Source organism: Colius striatus, chromosome 8 (assembly GCF_028858725.1).
Source record: "Colius striatus isolate bColStr4 chromosome 8, bColStr4.1.hap1, whole genome shotgun sequence".
NCBI lineage: Eukaryota > Metazoa > Chordata > Aves > Coliiformes > Coliidae > Colius > Colius striatus.
This window is the reverse complement of record NC_084766.1, coordinates 24636291-24656528: the sequence shown is the minus strand read 5'-3', so window position 1 is coordinate 24656528 and position 20238 is coordinate 24636291. Positions and strand designations below refer to the sequence as shown.

At 44.5% G+C, this 20238-nt stretch overlaps 1 protein-coding gene across 4 annotated transcripts in view; it reads right to left on the bottom strand.

Annotated features, from left to right (window-relative positions):
• ARMH3 (armadillo like helical domain containing 3) overlaps positions 1-20238 on the bottom strand; it is a 131046-nt gene that overhangs the window by 8310 nt on the left and 102498 nt on the right. For 3 of the 4 annotated variants that reach the window (XM_062001505.1, XM_062001504.1, XM_062001506.1), the window contains one exon: positions 231-347. In XM_062001505.1, coding sequence (XP_061857489.1) covers positions 231-347 — 117 coding nt within the window. Of the gene's footprint in view, positions 1-230; positions 348-20238 lie in introns of those variants that run through there. The other variant, XM_062001508.1, reaches the window with a different exon arrangement.

The following is a 20238-nucleotide window of genomic DNA, read 5'->3' as shown; positions in this document are numbered from 1 at the left end:
AGCAGTCTGCTGGTTCCTCCCAGCCATGCACTGCAGGTCAGGGAGCTCCAGGCAGCTTTCAGATCTGTTGAGACATGTGGTGACTGTTCAGATCCTATTCCTGTTCCATCCTTGGAGGCAGTCCAGTGGAGTAACAGGGCAGCTCAGCTACAGCCCAAATGCCACCGGGCAGGCTATAAGCAAAGGCTTTGGGAGAGGATTGTTGATTCTGCAGAAGCAAGGCAGCTTACCAGCTCTTTGAAGAAGGCTGCCTCTTTATGCTGCTCTGAGTAGCGTTCATATTGGTCCAGTCCATCCTGCAGTTTCAGGGTCAGCGTATCGTAGTTGGACCGTACCACCTCCAAAACCTGCCAGAGAGCCAAAGACAGTAGAGAAGTCAGCACCCACAGATGGCTCAGCATAGGAGGAGCAAGGCTGAGAGAGATCACAAGTTCTGGCACCTATTTGTGCACCATACATGGCTTTAACAGAGAATATCTGTGTCGTGACTAACACCACAGAGGTGGGCACTAAAGTCTTCCTAATGCCAGAAAGGAACAGCCTCCAAACTTACAGAACTTCTCCATTCACCAGGGCAGTGGATGAGCCTATGGTAGGAGTCTTCCAAACACTGTTATATCACCAGGTGAAGGAGAGGTGATCTCATTAAATTAAGCAGCTAATTACCACGTGCACACCCAAATGTAACACAGCAGGTACCATGCAAACCTCCCAGTGCCAGTTCTGCAGGCACATCTTCCTCCTGGACTGCTCAGCACCATTCCCAATCTGCTAAACTGACAGCCTCTGCAGCTGCTCAGCTTCCACACAGAGCATTGCACTTCCCTCCTGACAGGAATAAGCTTCTGATAGGTACTAAGAGAGGACCAACCCTGGTATGGACTCCAGTTTTGGAAACTGGTCTTCCTGTCCAGAAGACATTTTATCTGCCTTCACTGCAACCAAAGCATTCCAGCTTGCATTACTGCCTTAATCTGCTCCCAGCACTGGGCTATAGTTGCAAAGTCATGGCCACACATCTCTGTCCTGTTGAACTATTCATTTTCCTAACTAGGGAACACCAAGAGAGACTCCCACAATGCATTTTAGCTTCAAAGCAATCCATGAACAAATGTGTTCCTCAAAGCAGTTGTGAGACGGTAAGTAATGATAATCTTCCTACCAGGAACCATATAGCTCAGCACTCCTGGGCAAAACATATGCTTGAAACAATTCTCTTAGAGATGTGAACTTCTTAGGCTGTTACCATTTGATTTGAGAGCTAAACAAAACATCAACACCTGAGGTCTGCCTTACAGTAGCCTCTGCTCCTGAAAAGCCTCTGCCTGGAGGACTACACAGTGTAAGATGCAAAGGAAGAAGATGCTGCCCCAAGGCACCACCACTCAGAAAAGATCCTAAGAAAAGCATTGCAGAGGATTTAAGACAACAGTGACCAGAACAATAAGGAATACTTCCACTTCTCTTGCCCTCCCAACACTGTAAACTCCCATCAACTCTCCTTGCTCCTGTCCTTTACAGAACTGAACTGTGTCCTTATACCCTTTGTTTCAGGAAGCTTGGACTGGCTTATGGTTCCTTCAAAAGCTTGTTTCCCCCAAACTTTGCACACAGCAAAGACACTCATGCAAATGCTTAGGAGTGGGCTAGGGCCTGTGGCAGAAGCCACAGAACATCATCCAAATGAGGGCTGGGGTCTCAGAAGTAGTTTCCAGGTGAGATGGTCACACAGCAGAGTCTCTCTGCAGCTCAGCCACCCTCCAGCACTGCAGAGGTAAGTTGGGGGTAGGAACCAGCATTTTGCAACGTTATTTAAGAACATCCTGTCAGTGTCCCGCTGCTGCAAGAGCACGCAATCTGTGCTTCAGTACTTCCTTTCCTAATGCCCTTTGTCAGCTTCACTGGTAGAGAGGAAGAACCCCCTGTGATGACAGTCGTCTCCAAACTCAGTCTGGCCTTCAGTCTGTGTGCAGAAGCTGCGAGAAGTATCACAGAGCCAAGAGCAATGATGAAAGAAAGTTATCTGGGTACAGGAATCATTTACTCTGAGATGCAACTATCCACTAGGGATGGACTGTAATAGCATAATGCACCTTCCTCTGAGCAATAAAGAATCTATCAGCTTGAATGAATCAGAGGGCTATCCTCCTGTCTATCTGAAGAAGCAAAGTTGACCAAAATGAGCAAGTTGCAGGGAAAAACCTTGTTTGAAAGATAAGGAGTAGAACAGGCTTCTCTAGCAGAAAGTCAGAACAGAGGTGTTTTATGCAGGGTTACCCCACCTCTCCAGGAACCTTCCCTTGAGCTCTTCTTCACTCCCCGGTGCCTCTCTATGCAAAGCCATGTGTAGTGTCATACAGATGTGCCCAGACAATGGAGTACATGCTTCTCCATGAAGAATCCGGATTCCTCCTTGCTAGCTCTGAGTAGAGACCTTTTCAGATACTCAGAGGCATCCTCAAACCACAATGAGAAGTAGTAACCCTGAGAGTAGCAGTGAGCCCTGGAAGCAGTAGCCTTTAAATCAGCCCTCCTATATCACCTTTGAAAGACAGCTAAGAACTCAGTTTAATGAGTTCTCCTAGGAGGAGGACAGAGAAGGAACAAGAGGCCCCAAAGTCTCTACTGTGTCACCCACTACTTATCGTAATATCTGCAGTGAACTCGAGCTCAGCTTATCCCTTTAGCTACGTATTTTCATTGGCTTCCACTCCTTACCTCCTTTAATTATGAAATAGGACTTAAAAAGAAAGGGTAAGTTAAAAATAAACAGCTTCTCCTCACTGCCTGATAATTTCCTTTTCTTGCTGCTACTGACAAAAAATGCTCTGTGGGATCTGAGATAAACCCACTCACAGATCATTTCACTTCATACCTTATAATGGATAGGAACCATTACTGAGATTAGGACCTGCCATCCTTGAGACGATTTCATCTGCTCTTTAAGATGCAGTTGCTAGACAGAGGGGAGGTTAAAGAACAGGAAAAGACATTAAAAGCATCTAACATGAAGGTTTGAAAGGCATCAGCTTTCTACACAGATGACAAAAACGCACATCCTCTGTGTCACAGAAGATGGGGTGTTAGCATCCTTTGCCCTTCTTACATACTGCTTTGACTTTTGCTCAGGAAGAACACTCCTTTGTGTTAAACACACGAGATCTTTACCTACACTTTTCTGTCAGATACAAAAGAACTAGAGGAATTGAATTTTCAGATTAAAGCATTTATCTTTCAATGTCTTGTCCAACTTGGTCTAGAATTGTCAATGGATGGCTTAGAAGACATTAATTCCATGAAGGTGAAGAAAGATAAACTTAAAAGAGTTTAGTTGGCCTCTTCACAGCTTTTAAATAGTCATTCAGTTCTTTGGAATTTTACAAGCAGTTGGAAGAACATCACTTCTAGCATCAGGAAAACGGACCGTAGATGATTTCCAAGGAGCTTGATGTAACACACTCCTCATTTTGCAAGGATAAACATGCAGGGCAAACTTTTTTAAATGCCTTACTGGATCTTTAGAGCAGAAAAAAAACAAATAGAGAGGAGTCACAACTTTTTGTAGGTGCCAATACAACAAACCTGCAGCATTCACTCATTTACTCCACTGCAAGAAACGAGAAGTCAGTGAAGCTGCACCACTGTATTTTAATCTGCCATCAAATTAACCCCCTGCCCCACCACTCACTCACTGCCTTCCAGAAGTTCCAGAGAAATGTTAGCCATTCAGGTCCCTGCAGTGCCCCCAAACCAACCCCTCAGGAGCTGATCTGAACAAGTACTTTCTGCAGCACTCACATTCCAGCTTCCTCTTGTAGCCACAGTTGCTTGTGCCTGTTAACTCTTCTCCCCCAGTAACACTGCCAAATTGTAAGTAGGGGCACTCCTGGGTAACAGCAGCAGGGCTGGCTTCAAGTGGCAGGGTTAATGTGGGGCTCAGGTCTCCACAGCATCCCATGCCATGCCTCTACACCCAGAGGAACAAGATTATTCCACAGAGTTTTTGGCTCCTCGTGTTGCTGCATCCACCAGTTTGCTTGCTTACTTACTCCACTGAAAACTGGATGGACAACCTCTGAAAGGCCAGTAGACCTGAAACCAGTTCCCTCAGAACTAAAAGCAGAGCATGTTTTGCCATATCGGTCTCTTCTTCCTTACTGAACGTGAGCTGTTCCCTCTGATCCTCAATGAGAGATGATTTGCTGCGCTGCCCGAGAAAAGACAAGGTCTTCTGTAAAAGCTCATCCTGGGGAAACAAGGGGATAAGACTGCTGGCAGCAAAGCCAAAGAGGGAGCTGCACTGGCAGTGAAATCTAACAGGCAACAGGCAGAACGAGGGCTCATCTATCTGGCAGATACTTCACTGCTTAGGAACTTATAACTTGTAGAATCTTTCATTGCCTGCAACTGCAGGCTCTGCCTTAATAGAACATTTAGAGAGTGCCACTAATTCACACGACCCAGCAAAGAACCTGATGGAACATTCTGAGAAGGCTCTGAAAGGTTCTGGTGGTAGGTTCTCAGAAGTATGTACAGGGAGTGACAAAAAAATAAAGAAAAAAACCCCAGAAAAACATAAGCAAGAAGAAAGTAAAGTCTCTACACCGGCTTTTTAATCAGTGCAGGGAAGGACAGAAATGCAATCAGTCAGCCCTGCTAAAGCCTCTCCGTGCCTGTCAGTCAGCCATTAGCTACCACAGCACAGTAGTTGGAAGAGAACTTATGGAATGATCTCAGATCAAAAAAAAAGGTAAAAAAAACCCACTCAGACCCCAACAACCCATAGGTTAAAATGCATTTGCCCCTCACATCAACTTTGTGCAGCTCACAGGCTGTGCCGGGGGTAGGCTCCCTGGATCAGGCCTAGCAAGGCCTCACAGGACCCGATGCACATTTTACACTAGTCCTCAGACTGGCTTGTTTACTGCAAATCTTCCCCTTCTCTCTCTCATCCATCTCCCCAAACAACTCATAGACCCCAAGTGTTTCTCCCAGTGAATTCAACTGAATAGCAATATTTCTTATTGTAATGAAAAGGCTGCTGCCACCTGGACTGCAAAGAGGCTATTGTCTCTCTGTAATAAGGTGCCAGATAACTGACAAACTTTACAGTAGTATCTTCTAATTTATCTGCAAAATGATTTCTAGTTTTTTTTTTCAAATGGCATCCACATTTCTCACAGAGCAACTCAAAAGTTGCTGATGCAGCCTGGAGTCTTTGCCGGAATTAATCCCCAGAAGTGCCAAAGACAAAGCACATAATTAAATAATTAGAAGTTAAATAAAAACACAGACATGCACACAGCTGCCACATTTCCCAACAGACTCTGCCAGACTCTGGCTGTACTCATCTCCTTCTCTCTTTCTTCTTTCACTATCTGCAGGGGCCAAGTTCAGAGAGAGGATCCAGTTCTGTACACGTGTGCTGGGAGCTTGTTCACAACTGGCTTCATGAAAAGTACCCACCTTAGGACAAGTAGCAGCACAGAGCTTTTGTCTGACCCTACACTAGCTTACCTTGCAGCTGGCACAGACAGTGCTGATGCTTCAACACCATCCCTCACCTCCAAGCTGATCAAGCCATGAGTATTAATTCCACACTCATGAATGCTAAGAGGAAGAGGAGGAGGATGTTGCTATGACAGACTAACAACTGAGATTCCCAAAATAAGCTGTACATGCAGCACACATCTATGGATCCAGGGGATGCAGAGTGGCTCTGGTTCATGTGGTGGGAAAGACAAAGACCTGAGCTTGAGAGGCAAGCGTAGTCACACTACAGATGGGCAAAGGTATGCAGCACATTGCCCTTCCTGTTCCAGTGCCCCAGATCTCCTGCACCAAGCAGCTGCTGCTTGTACTACATGCAAGTGAAGGACCTATGACCCTCTCCTGCTGTGGGCTGAGATTATGAGGCAGCTCAGACTAAGTCTGTGAGACAGTCCCCACCAGCTCACACTACTGCCACTCTCAAACTAGGAAGCAGCAGCCCATCTGCCCTGAGGGCAGGAAAAAGTCCTGGAAGATGGATTGTCCCATTAGTAAAAACCTCAGCTAACCCAAAATATTAAAGGAAAGCAACCAAGGGCAATTTTTTCCTCTGAGGTATGAAACAGGACTGCACTGATGCAGAACACATCAGCAATGCTGGGCAGGTAAGACAGGAGAAGTCTTACAGGTCAGAGGGAGCAGAAAGGTCTGCAGAGGTGGGCACAGATGCCCAGCTGGGCACAGTTGCCCATCAATCTCTGGATGGCACTGGGCTATGAAAACGTGCTCCAGTCCTGACTGTGGAGAAACAAAAGCTGATGGGACTCAGGGGAGTCTCTTGTTCAGTTCCTGGAGCTGGACAGATGGACAAGGCTGAGCAGCATGCAGCAAAAATGAGTAAGCCAAGGTGAAAGGGAGAAAGTGCCTCACCCTGCTTTCCACTGCCAAGGTGAGTGTAAGGACCCCTTGCACACAGTCCCCACTAGGTTACTCAGACACTTCTTAGTTTGTGTTTGCCAGTTCTTCTCTGCTCAGCTTCACTGAGCATTATCCAGAACATACTGTGTCTAGGAGCCCAGGATTGAACAGTCTTTGCCCATCAGTTTGTCCTTCATCCCTGCCAGCCATTCCTGGCAGTCCTGCTGTGTTCACTGCACTACTCTGTGCCTAGCCAAACAGGAGGAAAAAATAACTCTCCATAACCCAAACAGTTCCTGAAGACTACTGTTATACATTTGCTCTTGAGTGGTACTGAAATCTAGGCCTTGCCACTTCTGCACCTAAGACAAAAGGTTTTGATCATTCCTAAAATATTATTATTTTACTTAGCAACACTAAGGAGGGACATTTCACACCCCACTTTCCTCCCCTCAGCATAGAGCCATTCTGTTGGGCTCAGATGATATGCAGTAGCTCAAATGTTTGTTCAATGATCTCACAGAGATCTGTGATCTTTAAAGGAAGAAGCCTACAAAGTTGATGGTTTGTACCTATGGAGTGAGAGGGTTTGGTTACAGCCTTTCTCCTCTGTCCACAGGTACCTCTTCTAAGGCTCACTCAGAAAACAACTGTCATTCTCTGAACTCTGCTAGCAGAAATGACATCCTGTTTTGGGGTAAGAGTTACCTGCTCCAGAAATGTTTTAAAACCACAATCCATTGGAAAGGTAAGGTGTTCAACTCTATGGTGGGAAAAGGCTCAGTGATCCAAGCAATCTAGAAATCACAGAGCTTTCAGAAACAGTCCCAAAGCTAAGGAGTCCTGTACTAGGAGTATGACACCCCCTGAGCTCCAGGACTCAGGTAGCTGAAAGCCTACTCACCTCACCTCACCAGAAAGCCTATGCCATGAACCCTTTAACCGAGGGTAATTTCAAGAAGTCATGTCTACACACATGTGACCAGTCCCATACATGTTAAATGCACTTTGCTTAATCCATTTGCATTTGGATCACAAAGAGCAAATACGCACTTAGCCTCACCCTGCTTCTTCTGAAGACCAATCTGCTTTTCTGAGTTTCAAAGATGGTCAGTGGCTTCATGCAAATCTGCATATCCCACCCAGCACAAAAAACCTGGCACTGGTCTGTGAGACCTGGGCACTTGTTCCCAGACTGCCAGGATAGGCTCTTAAAAGGAAATGCAGGAGGCAATTCTGTGTCATTCAAGAGAGGAAAATGGGTTCAGTGGGTTTCTGCCAAGAGAACAAACATCCATGTATTGCACACTGTTGGCACTTCTAAAGCTCAGGCAGGAAAAAAGAAATCAAAGATCCTGAAACAAATTATCTTTTAAATTATCCATTAATAAAATAAGCACCCTCCAGAGCAGACTTTTAGATCTGGATGGGAGAGATCTGCCAGAAACTGAATGAGGTCCAATAAGCCTGCCTGTTAGAAGTGTTGTGAGGAAGGCAGGCAGCACAAAGAAGGCCAGAATGATGGCAGGAGCATAAAACCCTGAGATGGATAGATTTGCTATTTTGGAGTTACAGCCCATTTTGGAGTTGTGAACCCTTACCTCCAGCTGGTGGCATTTATTAGGTAGGTAAGAGCACAGGCGCTCCTGACAAGGCCTGAAACGCGCTGCAGACAGCTACGGGCCGCAACGGTAATTCTTTCATTTCCCCATTGCGCTTACAATTACCTTAAGTGCTGAAATGTGATGGGCTGTTCCAGGAGAAGCTTTTCATCTACCAGCTGCATTCCACCACAGCATTAAATCAACTGCTGCCACTAAAACAGCAGACAAGAGGACGAGAGCATCCTTATGCTCACTGTTCACATTACCCGTTCAGCCTAATTGAAACCAATGAATGCTGTGATTTGTGTGCGACCTTTGGTGCAATTCTCTGCTTACAGAAACCTTGTCCTCCTGAATACTGAGAAAAAAAACCCAATCAGTCAGTGGCAGCTCTCCAGGACCAGATAACTGACCAGTAACCTTGGTGCCCAAAGCAAGATAAAAGAGCTGAGGTTGAGAACTGCTGCTCCAGTTGAAATGAGAAGCCAGGGCACGCAAAGCTGTTTCAGAAATCAAAGACAGCTACAAGAACTTTAAAAATGGCAGATGGAGATATTAAGAAAAGGTCTGAAATAAAATCTTTCCAGGGCCAGCAGCCAGAAAGCATTCTGGCAAACACTGAAACTCAAATACACAACTTTCAGATCAGAGTGCTTTGACCAAGTGACAACAGGATACCTGATGTGCACCAGAGGAAACTCATTCCCAGTAAAGACATTAAAATTTCCCAGAAGACACTTGGCTCAGGAATAAGGCTGCCTAGAGAACAGATTCAGACAAGGTATGCAACAAAAACCTTTCAGTTCAATCAGATCCTGCCAAAAGCAAGTGGCCTGTTCCAGTCTGAAGAAACCCAAACCTAATTGCACTCAACAAAAAAACCAGGGAGGTTTATTCTGGTTATAGTCTAACAAACACCTGCAATCATGGGAGGTTTCTGGAGCTACATCACCTGGTCGGGTTCCCAGGAATCAGTGGAAGATCCAAGACACCTTGTGCTCCTCACACAGCCACCACAGACTTCTACAGAATATAAAGATTAATGATGGACTTAGAAAAAAAACCCACAAAACTCACTTCTGATTTGAAGAACAAGAGAAATGAAAGGAGAACATAAACACTCAAAAAAGCTACAGAGCTTGCCACACATTTGGTTTGAGGTTTTTTTGGTGTGTTCTTCTACAGCAACTAGCAAACAACCTCTATGAATGCTTCTAGTATAGCCCTGCATCTGACATTTGCTGAAAAAAAAATAGATGCTCATCTAGCTCATGACTTTTCTTTTTGACATGATCAGAAACCTTGTTGAACTTGGTTTGCACAACATGAATAAATTTAATTAAAGGAAGAAGCAAAACTAAGTAGCAATCTGCTAAAAAAACCTGGCCACAAACCAAGTGGATGCTGTGTATTTAAAGTAAGTCAAAACAATATAGGACATGCCAGAGAAACACCCAGCTAAGGACTGGAGGAGGAATGTATGCATTTGGAGGTGCAGAGCTTAGAAAGATCTGTTCTGTAGCTCCTACTTACAATTAAGTAATTAAATAGTGACAATAGGCGGCTAGCTATTAATTACACAATGAAAGTGATAAAAGGTAACAATTCAGCAGCATGAGGAGATGTAACAATGCCAACAAAAAGGAAGTCCAGAGCTCACCCACTTAACTGAGCACAGGTGAAAAATGAACTCAGGTTCATTCTAAGACAAGGAAAGCAAAACCTTTGAATACAAGCAATAAGCCTCAACAGCGAAGAAATCAGGTGAGTGAATGAAATAAGGGCACTGGAAATGATACACAAGATTTAAAACATGGATTATGAACATCAATAACACAATACTCCTGATTTATGTTTGTTCTCTCTCTAATAATTTATAATTATTCGCCTTTCTGACCACTGTTGAGCCACCATTTCCAGGCTTATCACAGTGATTCCAAGAGTCCTTTCCCACATGGCAGCATCAACAAATTAAAGACTAAGAGACTTACAAATCAAATCTGCCAAAAGACCTTCTAAAGATAGAGCCAATAAGAAACAGAAGATATTATAGTCAGTTAGTTAGCTACAAATAGCTATAGCTACAAATAGCTAGAAAAACCATAGTAGCAGTATGCTAAAGGAGCTAGCTAATAAAGAAAGGTGGGCAGTGCTTGGAAGTTTGTGTGACTCAATCCATATAAAAGTTGTAGCTATTAAGGCTTTTGCAAATTTGGAGCTGGAACAGACAGCTGTAAGTTGCTGGATGATCCTTATAAATAGAAAATCCTGTAGTGAACAGGATTGCAAAATCAGTTGCAAAATGTCTGCTCTAAGGCTGAAGTTCCAAAAGTGGTTTAAATCTATCTAAGTGCAGGTCACCTACACTGCAATACAAAGTCTGGAGTACCTCCTTCAGAGGCACTTATTGCAGAGACAAGACATTCTAATGTGCAGCTCAGAAGTTTTTGCATTCTAGACACAAGCACGAAGGGTGTTGACAACCTGGCACAGTACTGACATCAGGAATAACTGAGAAGGTAAGAAGGAGCAGAGATGATTGTCCCTAGATACTGAGAATGCAGCTGTGCAAGTGAAGTTTATAAGACTGATGACAGTGATGAAATTCCTACCAAGACACTGGGATCAAATCTGCCCCAACTAAGTGACTCCTCACAAACCCCAGCACAGTTTTGGATCCTGCTCTAATCTGCATTTGTATAGCTGGAGGAAAACAAAAGCACAAAGTCTGTGATGAAGGCAGAAATAAGAGAACCAAATAATTTCTAATATGACATGTTGCAGGAGTGTGCTGAGGGAATGAAGTTTGTTAACATTTTAATTTGTTAAATTATCCTCCTTTTTGCTGTTGGAATGTGTCACTCTTTTTGAACTGCAACTGGACAATGACCAGAGCTGAAACAGAACGAGACCGTTTATGCTTAGAAGCATTCATGGCCAGCATAGAAAATGTCTTTTGCCTGTAAAAACAGAGCTGCTTAAAGATGACTGCTAAGTTAATTCAAAAGGAATATTGAAATGGCTACTGGGACAGCTGGAAATACAGTGGCTACTATCCAAGATAATCACTAGCAAGGGCAGGCCTGATGAGATGCTAAACATAGTGGGCCGAGACACTTCTTGACTGAAATGGAGACGTGCAGGATAGCTGGCTAACAGACAGTCAGCAAGGTGAATCTGAGAGGGAGCAGAGACTTGGGCATGGACAACACACAGAAAACAGGTGAGAGGTTTCTGAGAAATCAAATAGTCTGCTGCTTGTTACTGCCCTTCTCAGGGAAAGAAGTCTGTGTGCACTCTCTGAAATAAACACAGAGGTACCAAAAGCTGCTGTCACTCAGCTATTTCTGGTTGTTTCTCTTTATACTTAACAAAAGCAGCCAGGGCCGAAGATAATAGCTATGTCCCTTACGAAGGGTTTCTCACACAGTTGAGTGGCATCTTGCAATCCAAAGATACCTGGAGGATAACAAGGGCTTATGTGCCTGGGAACTTACTATTTATCCCCGCTTAGATTCTTAGCACATCAGCCCTACTACCTCTGCAGCACCAGTTTCCTCACAATTCAGACACTCCCAGCAACAACCTCAAAGCACCACAGGAGACAAGTTCCTGAAGTGTATGAAAAGAGGCATCTTGCTTCTGACAGTGATGGTGTTGCCTGCACCACCAAAGTTCAGATGCTGGATAGACAGAAAGGATGTGACACAAAGTGGAGGTTTGTTGCTAATGGACCAGGTAAGATTATTGAGTTGGCTGTATGCCTGCCATTGACATTCAAGGGGAAGGTGACTTGTGCTGGCACTGGACCCATTCTCTCCAAAGGATAAGGAGAACAAAACTTATGGTTCTTTTCCAAAGCACCTTTAGGTGTTGAATCCTCAATCTGAGCTAATCAGCATGCACAGCAGCAAGCTGGAAAACTACTTGTCCACAATGCCTGCCCTCTGAATGAGAAACATGCACCCTTTGCTGTCACAGCTCACAACCTGCTGGCTATAGAGATGGGATGTATTTGTACATACAGCACTACTAAAGACTTAGCCAAAGATGATACCTCTGTTTTGGAGATAAGAAGTTGAACACCAAGGCTTATGTTTTCCCTCTAAATTTCTCCTTTGCTGTATTCCCGGATAAGTACCTGCAGGATCTGTAAGGGAAGTATCATCTCCACGGTAATTTCTGCAGTGCTTGGAGGACACCATTGTTCTATAGCCTAAAAAATCCTGTGTGAGGATTTAGTGCTCCCAAGTGCCTCTTGGACATCAAACGTTTTCAAACCTATTAGCTCTGATGGGTTTTTGAATAAAGCTCAGGGAAATCACTTGCTCGGTATTTCTCGTAAGGAAAAGGTAGCTCTGACCTGGTAGAATAAAAATTACTGAGAAAGAGGAGGAGGAGGCAGAAAGCCCACACAGCCCACGTTCTCTGCAAGCAAGGAAATGAGATTTGATTTACTCCTTGATTCTGAGGTGTGCTCAATTTCAGCTTGAATTTCTACTGCATAAATTCAGCTTGGCTGAGCAATGTCCCCATTAGAGACTGTCCAAAGCAATATAAGGTGATCCACACAATGATCTTGGAAGCTAAAGGCTTAAAGCCTTGGTGAGGTGAGATTTTTTAAGCCTATTTTTGCATGTACAACTCACAAACCTGTATCTTTCAAGAAGTTAGAGGAAGATAATATGAAAAAGCAATTAGATACAGTGCATACACAGCTCCTTATTGTTGCCAACTAATCAATTTATTTATATAGCTCACTGGTTAAATTTCCTCTTACTACACAGCAGAGAACAACTCTGGGTCTATGTTTTCCATGATTCAAAGGGATTAGATGACAAGCAGAAGTCATTCACTAAAAGGACTTAAGAGCTTCAGTTCAGGGATTAATAACTCATCTGCTTTTCCTCCAGATTTTAAACCCACTAATTTGTACTGCATCAGCTGGTAGTTTTATTTGCACAACTATTTTTGTTTTAATGGGAATCTTAAACTCTGCTCTTCCCAAAATGCTGCTGCATTGCTCTCTTCATATTATTCTCACGTCTCAATTTCTGATGTCATGCTTGCTAAGAGGATTTCTTAAGAAATTGCACCTTATAATAATACATTCAAGTTCAAGCTCTACTTGACTTCTTCTAACTAACCAGGCATATTAGTTGAGCAGTCCCCTCAGGAATTCAGCACCACCAGAAGGCAGTGTGGGGGGAAGCTTTGGACTGGGGATCTCTGCATCCCAAATTCAGTCTCATCTTTTCTACAAAATCCAGTCTCCACATGTTTGACCACACAGTAGCACATCTTTAAGGTGGGATAAACCACAGGGGTCAGTTCTCACCCTGACTTAACACAGAAGAATTTGGTACCACACTTATCCTGCTGAGAAACCAAGTGACAGAATTTGAAGGAAACCACACGTCTGTGTTACTCTGCAAAGGCTCTGACCTTACAGTTATGAGAATCATTCACAAGAGGAAGTTTCAGTAAAATGGTGCTGTAAATTAACCCCAGTGCTTCTACCACCTTGGGCTGCAGGAACAAACCCAAAAGCAAGTCTGCAGACTGAAAAATCCAGGTGCTCCAAAACTCTGGGGGTTGCTGTAAATCTACAGCACCCTGAACTGGCCTGACTCAGGAAAGACTAGATTTCTTCCATATGCCTTTTTAAGGACTGACTTGTGACTGTGCCTAGAGCTTTTGTTTGGTACATTTTATCAGTGGTAACAAGCAGAGCTGGTCACTTGGTTTACTGCTTCTAGACAGCAACTGCCAGCAACAATCAACTCTGAGGGAATAGGAGGGCAGGGCTGGCAGCAGCCACAGGATGCATCATAGCAACACACAATGCTTGTGCATTAGGAAACCTGCCATCCTTCTTCCTTCTCATCCCTCTAAAACATGTCAAGTGCACTAATTACCAGGGTATCCAAGGCACAGAAAGTCCAGGAAGAAAGATGTCCCTAGTGCCCCCATAGGGCCCAATCCCAAGATGACTACTGAGGCGTCAGGAGCCTGCTGAACTCTCCCAGTTACGAGTCTCCAAAATTGTCTGATATTCAGGAAGAATTCAAAGATCACTAGAGCTGCAGAACTGAGAAAAGCAGAAAGGAAATAAAGTGACCTACTTTATATTCTGCTATCACATGTTGAAAGAGTCAAGATCGTAAAATGCCAGAAGAGGCACACGTCAAGGAATCCTCTCAAATCTGTGTGCTATCAGCAGTGTGATGGAACACAGCCTCCCACGGAAGAAACAAGGGCAGGGAAAAACTCGTGTCTAATACTGTGCCATAAGAACAATTCAATACCCAGAGAGAAGGGAATATACAGTGGGAGCTATACAGAGTAAGAGAAGCCTTTTATCTGAAATGCCACTCGCCATTACCCTAGCAGGCTTTAAAAGCTCTGCCAGGGAGGGGCATATAGCATCAGAACAATCCAATCACCTTTTCCAAGAGCAAGGGACAGAGAAGTGTGATCTTAGCTATTTTGTAGATATTTCTACAGCATCTGTTCCTGACTTAGTCACAAGAGGCAGGGCAGAAGAATTTGCAGCAGTCTGTGATTACCTTGGTAAGCCTATGTAAGATTATTGGAGACAGCATTCACTCCCAAGTCTGGATTCACCTTTAAATCACAGCCTAGTTGAACAGTAGAAAGTGTTTTTGTAACAGTACAGACAGGTACCTTTTTAAAGGGGAACATTATAAAAATAAAATCCTCCTACTCACCTGCTCTGACTTCTGAGGTATTTTGCACCATTCTTTTTAAAACAAAGATCAGGATCAAACCAACTGGCCATTTTTCTTCGAGCATTTTAACCTGATCTTTCCAAATCCATCACAGAAAAAGCTCTCCCTGACATACATAAGCTGAGGTCACACTGAGTTATGATCTCATGTATGAAAAGCATGGCAGCAACAATCCAGGCCTCCCAACACAACAGTTACCTCCACTTTCAAACTATGGTTCACTCAGCTGAAGGGTTCCTGAGTGAGGATGAGGAACCAGGCCATGTCTCAAGCTAATAATGTATTTGACAAGATCACAAGTTTCTGGTTTCATGTCGATACTCTCCCCTGCAAAAAGTGTGTCACGCTCAGGTATCTGTGAAGAAAGCTGAGATGAGGCATTACAGTAGGTTTCCTTTTATTCTTCTGAGAAGGGGAGTTCAGCCCAGCAACAGATCTAAGTTCCCTTTCTGTGCCTACAAAGCAACTTGTAGGTGGTACTGTAATTAAATAGGTCCATCACTTAAAATAGAAAAGCACATCTTTATAGCTGAGGTGAGAACTAAGTGTCTGTAGTGAGATGCTTCCATCAAGTTGTTGGTTTCCAAGAGCATTAACAACAGGGTAGAAAGTTCCCAGCAAAGCCACCAACCAACCCAGCAAAAAAAGCCCAAGTCCATTGGGAAGCCTTAGTTCCAGCATGACTGCCTTGGCTCCCTCACAAATCCATGTCTGATTCCATCAGCTGGAAGGTTGTTCCTGCAGGTGTGTTTCAGGATGTTCAGCAAAAAGAGTACTTCTTGCAAACAAAGCACAGCCTTAAAAAGTCTATACTTTTAGCTCACAGCTACCTTAATCAAGAAATGAAAGAGACAAAAAGCCCTGCAAATACTGTCCCCTGAAGCTCCATCTAGATCAGTGTGCTGTGTTACATCCTGTTACGTATAAAACCACTGGTAAACCTTGGGGTGACAGTAACAGCTAACACTTCATGTGAGATGGACACATGCCTGAGTCCAGTCAGTCAGCAGTGGCCCAGCTGAGTGAAGGCCAGCATCTGGATTTGGGAAGAATACCTGTATTTTTAGTGCAGAAGAGGACTGAAAGGGGAGACCCAGCCATGAGGCAGCTGAGTGCACTCTTAACCACTTGGAAGGCGAACTGCTGGCAGAAGGAGACAGCTCAGAGTAGGCTCTGTGTGACCTCCATGTCCACATACGGATTGATTCATCCTGAAACGTTCATTTCCACAGAACTAAGAGAAGACTGCAACTGACAATGCAATGCTTAAGTGAAAAGACTGGTGACTTACTTGCAGGAAGAGGAAATCTGCAGATGTTGCCCAGGAAAAAGGACCAGAGGGGAGTTGCTAGCAGTGCCCAGAGAAACAAAATTTCATAGTATCACCATGATACCATTATTTCTGGCTTCCCACTGTGTTAAACACTCATGGGTCTCCAGGGCAGCTCAGTTTGGTCTGCAAAGAGAGCACTGACCTTCCCAAAGCCAAAGCAACTCAAGAACTGCTAGCTGACCATATCATGCCAGCTCTCTGACTCTAAATCTTGCTGCCAGAAAGATGCAGTGTCCTTCTCTGTCATCACCTTTCACTGCAAGCAGCTGCCATTGTCCAAGAGATGCAATAGGTCCATTAGTGAGGTTAAGAGGTTGCTTGTGCCATTGCAAGTGGAAGACACACTGACAAGAACCCCTCCACCTCTATGGCTTCTAACTAGGATCCCAATCCAGCATTTTCTGAAAAATCAGGAAGTCCAAGAGTAAGATTTCAACAGCCTTCTGTGTGTTTTCATGTCTAACTCAAAAACAACTGCAGTCTGTTGAATTACAAGTGCTAAGGAAAATACACTTGGGAAACCAAGATGGGTTATGTGCACAAATAAGCCTTAAGCACAATATTTCATTAGTGAGGTTCTGCACATGGTAAGACTCAGTGGCAGAGTTTTCAACTAGGAGACTAAAGCATATTGCAGGGGCTACTGGAAACAGCATTATTAGATGTCAGTCTGCAAGAAACTACCCTGTTTTATAAATATTAAGGATATATCAGCAGATTTTTCAATACTTATTCTCTTACTGACAGAGGTCATCCTAGCTAATCTGTGTTTTGATAGAAGAGAAAGGCTTCCTATCTTAAACTAACATTTATCTAACTGTGCTACACCAGTTAACATTAATGCAAGTGCTGGTTGCTTGGTCACATCAGCTTATTATAGAAATCCTAGGTACTTTCAGACAATGGGCCAGGCCAATTCATCAGCTTCTTGTCTGGGATGCTGGAATACACTTCCCCTGTTAGCAACACTTACTGTGAAGAGGTTATTGACGGACAATATAAATCCATGGTTTGGAAAAAGTGAAATAAGAACTCCTGTGAATGGGTGCTCAGGTGAAAGCAAACACAGCTATGAATTAACACCCCTCCACAGGCCTATACTCATGCCAGCTATGAGGCAGATGCTACTGCTGAAACAGCATGCACTGCTAGCAATACTTAGCTCCCCAGGAGCTTATTTGTGCCTTAACTGAGCCACGGGGGAATCTAAGCGCCCTCTGACTAAGGCAGTGGAATTGATTTGTAGCCCCTGGCACTTGGCTGATGCAGAACTACCTTCCTCAGTTCCATCTCTCTAGATCTCCTCCCCACCACCTCCAGCTTGCTGTCTTTGAATGACACTTCTCTGCTCCCTGAGCAATCCGGCCGCCTGCCTCAGATCTGCCATGAAGACAGGAAGAGTGACACATATCAGAGATGCTGTCTTCTCCTTTATTAAAAGGTTTGCCTTCAAACTCCCTAGTGTGGACAAGAAATTTGAACTTACTACCTTAACATCCAAATGCCAAGTATTAGCCAAAAACCCCTGAATCTTCCAGCTGAGTGGAGCTCTGCTCACATGCGGCACCTTTTGGCCCAGCAGCATTTACTCTCCTGCTCTGGGAGGCGAGGAGACTGCAAAGCTCAATTTGCTTTCCACTTTGAAATCAGAGAGATGACCCAATTTGTCACTTTAGGGAAACAGCTGCAGCTCCAGCTCCAGGATCCAGAGGAGGCAGGCAGAAAAACATCCTCTGTTACAGCAGGATACTACCAGACAGAAAGAAGAGTAGCAGTCTCTGAAGGCAGGAGGTTTATCCTAAAGAAGCCTCAGAGCATGCACGGCTGGTAGTCACTGTCCCCTTTTAAAAAGGGATGATTTGACTCCAGGAACTTGTTACAGTCACAGTCCTGTGTAACTGGCACAGCAGGCTACAGCCTGTCTGCTTTAGGGCTCCCAAGCAGAGAGATGACCCAGTGTAAGAAAGCTTAGGGTGGAGCTCAGGACTAGAGCGACAAAGTCTAGTGCTATAAATCCAGCTTTACAGACGACCATGAAAGAAGTTTGCACGGTATCTATATGCATTATGCACCTAGCAACAGCCAGTGTCTATTGTTCCCATATCACAAGGGATTAAAAAAACCTTCTCAATCTGCAGCTTTACCAAATGCAAATGGAATTGTGCGTTCTCACGAGCCAGCCGCTGACAGCTCCTCCTTCAGTCGCAGATGTGCAAATTTGTAATTTCATCTTCCTAAACGCAGACTCTTTTGATTGTTCCCTTGCAATCCTCTGTGGAGCTTTCCCTGACCTATGCAGGTGCCGAGCCCCGCCACAGCAGCCTTCCCCAGCTGATCACAGAGCACTACAAACGCTGTCTGGCTCTCCACAGGCTCCACACCAAGGGCCCTCTCACTTAGGAGGAAACTGGGATCAAGCTTTGCTCAAGGCAGCACAGTGAAAGCTAAGGAGCTCAGACCCCAGCCTGTAGCTCATTCTAGCTACCCACAGCTCCTTTTCCAAGCTTAGCTAAGTATCACAAACCTACCAGACACCTGGAAAGTGGCTTGCAGTATATTTTCACCAGGGGTACAGGACAAGCTTAGAACTAGCGCAACATCAGCTGTCTCCACAGCATGGGCTGGGAGCTGGCTCTTGCTCAGTATGCTCCCAGTCGTGATTCAGGCTGGGCTCATAACTCACATCCCCAAGTGTTGCCTCTGTAGCCCCTGCAGCAGAAACTTACCCAGCTCCAGGAGACTTTACCCTGTTGCAGCCAGCAGCAAGTAGCAGCTCCAGAGGGCTGCTCTTCTAAAACAAGCCCCCCAACATTCAGTGGTCACCTACACTGCGGTAGTTTCCAGGCCCTTATCATTCCTATAGTACTAGTGACAGTCAGGCAAGGATACGAAAATAGCCCTGAGAACTGCAGGCAAGCCTTGCTTTGCAGTTTAATGGACTTACTTTGTTGCCAGTTTGTACTTTGAGGCAGCTCCTAATCTGCCCAAGAGGACAGCTCACAGAAGTGGTAGGAAGCAAGACATGCCTTAGCGTTTGCAACACACAAAGGGTGGAAAGACTCCTGTTCTTTGGGAGCAGTTGAGGTGATCCAGGGTCACGCTGCCTCTGAGAAGCACAGAGCAGCTAAATGCCACTAGCAGGAATGGGCAGGATGCCCGGGCACCTTTGTGTTGAGCCTGAAAGAAGGGAATTGAAAGGTTTCTTCCACTTCTTATTGAGATTTCTGGGACTGAATTATGAATAGGGTTACATCTCTCCAGCAGTAGGTGTTTTCAAAAACAAAGTCCTTCTTTTGTCCCTCTAACGGCCTACCACATGTTGTCCCCCCCTCCAATGACGCAGTTTATTGCCTTCTGCATATTAATAAAAGGCACTACGCGGCACAAAGTCACCGCTCCAAAGCTCACCTCCAGCTTCAAATCTCCTTGCAGCAAAGCTAATCAGCCCTTGAAGTTTCTTCAGACCCATTCAGCTTGGCACACTGCATAATGCAGGCTGAGGCATGAGTAAATTGCAGGGCTATTTCTCTGCTAAATGCCACTCCACACACACACCTCCCCCCAAGAAAAGAAAAAGAAATAAGAGAGAAAGATATGTAAACCAGAGAACTCCCCATCAGCTAAGCAAACTGACAATTTGCCAGCTGCAGAAGACTTTGTATATAGACCATTTCAAACCTGGGATTCTAATTTCACCTGGTACAGCTCATCTTTTTCTATCCAAATGATACAATCTGTTTCAAGCCATTAATCATGAGTAGGTGTCCGTAACGACACCATGAAACCCAACGTCCCTGCCTCATTCGCAAAGACATGATGACTTGAAATTAGGGCTTTGCCTTGGTGACCCCTTAGCTGGAGTTTCATGTTCCTCCTCCTGTGTGCAACATGGCATTAGCAAACTTGCTAGTTTCTAATCCCAAAGCTCGCTGCAGTTCAGAAGTGAAGCAGCATTATGCCAAAAGCATTTTAAAGTATTTCTGAAGCCCTCACAACACGTTACATTAATGTAAAAGATTAGGGGGATTTGTTGTAGCAGCACCTAGCACTGATGGTACTCAGCACTTTGAAAATATTAAACATACACATGCCAACAGGCTTTTAACTCTTAACACCACTGATAGCAGTGCTAAGAAACAGC